Here is a 3,671-nt window from a genome sequence, read left to right as displayed (position 1 = left end):
CTTGAAGATGGACTCAACCAAGAAGGTGAGCAATATCGCCATCCCCTCCTTCCTTCTTTTCTCCTTTCCTTCCAGCTCACCGTCACTCTCCCTTTCATCGTTCAGGTGACCAAGAAACTCGCTGGTGCCGCAGCAGGTACGGCAGCCTGGGTGACCAACATGGGGAATGAGCACGGCCAGATCTTGATCAGCGCCCTCACTACAGCCGAGGGCGCTGGCCTGCACCCCATGGCCACTGGGCAGATGCAGCGATACCGTGATACCAGTGTGTCCCCGCCTCTGGTCCTGTATGTGGACCGAGACTGCTGTTCCCACGGGGGGCCATCCAAGGTGTCCCTGTTATTCCACCAGTGGGATCAGCTAGTGGTGTGGCTTGACATGTGGCACCTGACGCAATGCTTCGCTTTTTGAGTGGGACCAGGGAGACGTTGCCCGGCTGCGACAGGCCAAGGCTGGTGAGGCGGGGAAGGATCCCCAAGGCTGCGGCTTCGGAAACATCCCATTAAAGGAGCTGGCCCGCCACTGCCGAGACCAGCCGGCTCATTGACGAGATGCTGGAGGCCTTCGGGGACGCCACTAACACCATGGGTATCCCGCTTTTGGACCATGACAAGATCCAGGACATTTGGAAGACTCGGAGGCGCCACTTCCACTGCATCCAGGACCCAATCAGCGTGCACCTGTACATGCAGACCAGGCAGCCGGTCAAAGGGGGGATCACACTGCCGGTGTACAGGTGTGCGCGAGGTTCAACTTCGTTGGAGTCGTTCCACCTGTATCTGAACCGCTTCATTCCTGGTAAGGGTGCCCAGAAACCTGTTCTTTGTGACCTGTGTTGTGCGAGGGAGTGGGTGGCATTGTATATTTCTCTCTGTCTCTCTCACCGTGTCTTTCAGGCACTTCAGCCAGTGCAGCCCACTTTCAGCCCTATCTCCTGGAAGGCCTGGCACGGTGGAACGAGGACCTTGCAGCACAGGCAGTGGAGGCAGCAGACCGTGATATTGTCTGCTACAGTGGCCAACTCCAGCACTCCCTCAATGAGCTGAGCGAACTTGTATATCACATGAAGCTGGTTGAGGATTACACCCGGCCTGCGAAGTACAATGGTGAGGCGGGCGTCAAGCCTTTGTCTCTCTCTCTCTCTCTCTCTCTCCCTCCCCCTCCCACCTTTTCATTTTAAACCAGTTCCCTCTTTTTCACAGGTGAGCTCATTGGCGTCCAGTACCTATTTTCCCAGACTGGTCGAGTGCTGGTGGAAGTGATGGGCAGGGATCCCGACGCTCTGGATGGGACTGATACAGATGACGACAGTGTCGACAAGGGCTTCCAAGAGGATGAGGGGTCAGTAGAGGAACCTTTGGACCACACCCTCTTCGGCTTTGAGAAGGACTTCGCCCTACAAACATCCAAACCCTTGTTGTCTGACAAGTCCCAGTCGCACCTTGCCATCGGCGCCTCACAGTCTGGGCCAGGAGACCTCCCCTGGAGACAAGGCCATTCAAAGGGTGTCCCACGAGCCGGTAAGTCTCTCCCGACAAGTCGTGATATACCTGTGGAATATCTGATGAGTACTCCCCTTTCTCACTTTCGCTCTCTTCCCCCAACAGAATAGCCTTGGACCTGACACTGGCCCGGGTTACGAGCACGTGGTCAACCTGGCCTGCAGTCTCTTGAAGCAGCGTCACCATGCCTACGTGACGTAGCACCAAGTGGCGAAGATCGTCGCCCTCTGGGAACGATTGCCAGAGGGCGACAAGGCCCCAGTTCACTTCCCGCCACGCTACCAGGAAAGACTGGTGAAGGGGAGGTTACGACGCAAGCACTCGCAGACCAGTGTCACACTGGGAGTGGAGTGCTTGCAACAGTAGGTGCTCAACCTCTTTGGCATGGCCTCTTTCCTTTTGATTGGATATTGATGGCAGGACTGACTGACTCTCTCTCTCTCTCTCTCTCTCTCTCTCTCCCAAACCCACCCCCCGAATTTTGTAGGTATATGTTCGGCCAGGGTGGCCAAGCTGCACAGATGCCAAACATCAGCCGCCTTGTGGAGATCGTTTGTATAGAGCTGTCCAGGATTTACCCCGAAGGAACCACCATCTGCAGCGTGAAGGCGAACCACTGGGCAGCTGTAATGCGCGATTACATCTGCATTCAGGAGAATGTCCTTACAAACCCGGTACTCGTGGCCTAGACACGCATTCAGCTATTCCCCCTCAATCAGCGCACCCTGGCACAATGGTAAGTACACACAGGACAAGTGGGGTCCACCCTGCCCCTCTCCTCTCTCCCACCCTGATTACCTTTACTTTGTGTCCCTGTAGGCACTATGCTCGCACCAGGGAGCTGGTACAGCGGGCTGTGGAGATGACCATGCCGTTGCCAAGCAGCTCTGCCCTTGCTTCAGAGCCCACCCCTGCCGTACACCCACAGCCCACGGGCCCCGGGCCCTGAGCAGTCCGCTGCACAACAGTTCGAGTTCCGTGACCCACCTGACCTCGGGGCCCTGTGAATGTGGCACCAGCCATCGTTGGGCACCCCCCGTGCCATGAAGCATCCGCCACCCTGCCACTCCTTCGGCCGACCGACACTGCCGTTCCTCCGCCTCCACCGGCACAAACTTCAGTACCCCGCACCACTGCCTGGCGGAGTAGCTGGCGCAACAGCAAGGTATCCCTCTCAAACAAAGGAAGAAGGTGGAGGCCTTTGTTTGCCAGCACTGTAGCCATCCTAAAACAAAAGAGTTTGGCCACAGCCGCTTTGGGAGGGAAACCTTTTGCTCTACCACAGCCGGCAAAACTGTCTAGGAGTGGCTGGAGGAAAAGAGAATAGAAAAGCAAAATCATGCCAGGGGGATTGCCATTGAAGGATTTTGTTTTTAATTTATCATTTTATTTATTTATTTAATCTGTAGATTCATTTTTTTTTTTAATTATTTTTTTATTGCAAAAAACTGTCTTTTGTATTCATTGTATGTATATAGTTATTGGATGTTATTTATTCATAAACCTTGGATTGTTGTTTGATTTTTATTTATTGTATGTATGTATATACAGTAAGGAGGAGTAAGGAGTAAGGCCTTGAGAGGCTGTAGGTTTCTGCTTATTCTGGCCGACATGCTGACAGAATATGTAACTTTGACGCAGAACAGCTTCTTTTATCTTTTCACAGTGTACACGACCGGCCAATCGGGCGGAAACAGACCTGTTCTTAATCGCAGTTCATCGGGGGTCTGTGCCTTCAGATCCACTAAGAGATAGCCGTATGGTAATTTTGTAGCATCTTCGAAAGCTTCCAAAAAGAACTTAACACTCCCCGGATACATTTGGCAGGCCAAGGTAGTAATCTGCAATTTGTCCCTGGTGTTTTTAAAAAGAGTAATATAATTGGCGTTAAGATTAATCGTTCGGCTTTTCTTTCCTTGAAAGGATAAATTTTGAACCAAGTAAATGATAGACATTCCGGTGATGAGTATATTTTGTGAAAGCTTTTTCTATTTCCTGGCTTTCGCTCGCCGATGCCATCAGATCATCTATAATGACCAAATTTATTTTCTTAGGAGGGAGAAGTTCGTCATCGCATAAAGACTTTGGGATCCCCTCAATAAATTTTAACTGCTGAAATTTAACCAATAGCTCGTCATACATTTTCTGCCAACAACTATAAAACCAAAT

At 51.9% G+C, this 3,671-nt stretch overlaps 1 protein-coding gene across 3 annotated transcripts; it reads left to right on the top strand.

The window, feature by feature from the left end:
- Window positions 1–531: 531 nt before the first annotated feature.
- LOC114654649 (uncharacterized) lies at window positions 532–2,844 on the top strand. Of its 3 annotated transcripts, XM_028805309.2 has the most exons (6): window positions 532–798; window positions 897–1,106; window positions 1,203–1,520; window positions 1,608–1,868; window positions 1,990–2,238; window positions 2,322–2,844. In XM_028805309.2, exons 1-4 carry the CDS (start codon window positions 552–554, stop codon window positions 1,610–1,612), a joined length of 780 nt encoding a protein of 259 aa, XP_028661142.2. In that variant the 5' UTR covers window positions 532–551; the 3' UTR covers window positions 1,613–1,868; window positions 1,990–2,238; window positions 2,322–2,844. The 3 variants fall into 3 exon arrangements, with proteins under 3 accessions (XP_028661142.2, XP_051785823.1, XP_051785824.1); XM_051929863.1 differs by having other exon boundaries at window positions 1,203–1,868; XM_051929864.1 differs by lacking the exons at window positions 1,990–2,238; window positions 2,322–2,844 and having other exon boundaries at window positions 1,203–1,947.
- The last annotated feature ends 827 nt before the right edge of the window (window positions 2,845–3,671 follow it).

This window comes from Erpetoichthys calabaricus, chromosome 7 (assembly GCF_900747795.2).
Source record: "Erpetoichthys calabaricus chromosome 7, fErpCal1.3, whole genome shotgun sequence".
Classification (NCBI taxonomy): domain Eukaryota; kingdom Metazoa; phylum Chordata; class Cladistia; order Polypteriformes; family Polypteridae; genus Erpetoichthys; species Erpetoichthys calabaricus.
Note: the sequence above shows the minus strand (reverse complement) of the source record. Positions and strands in the feature narration are given on the sequence as shown.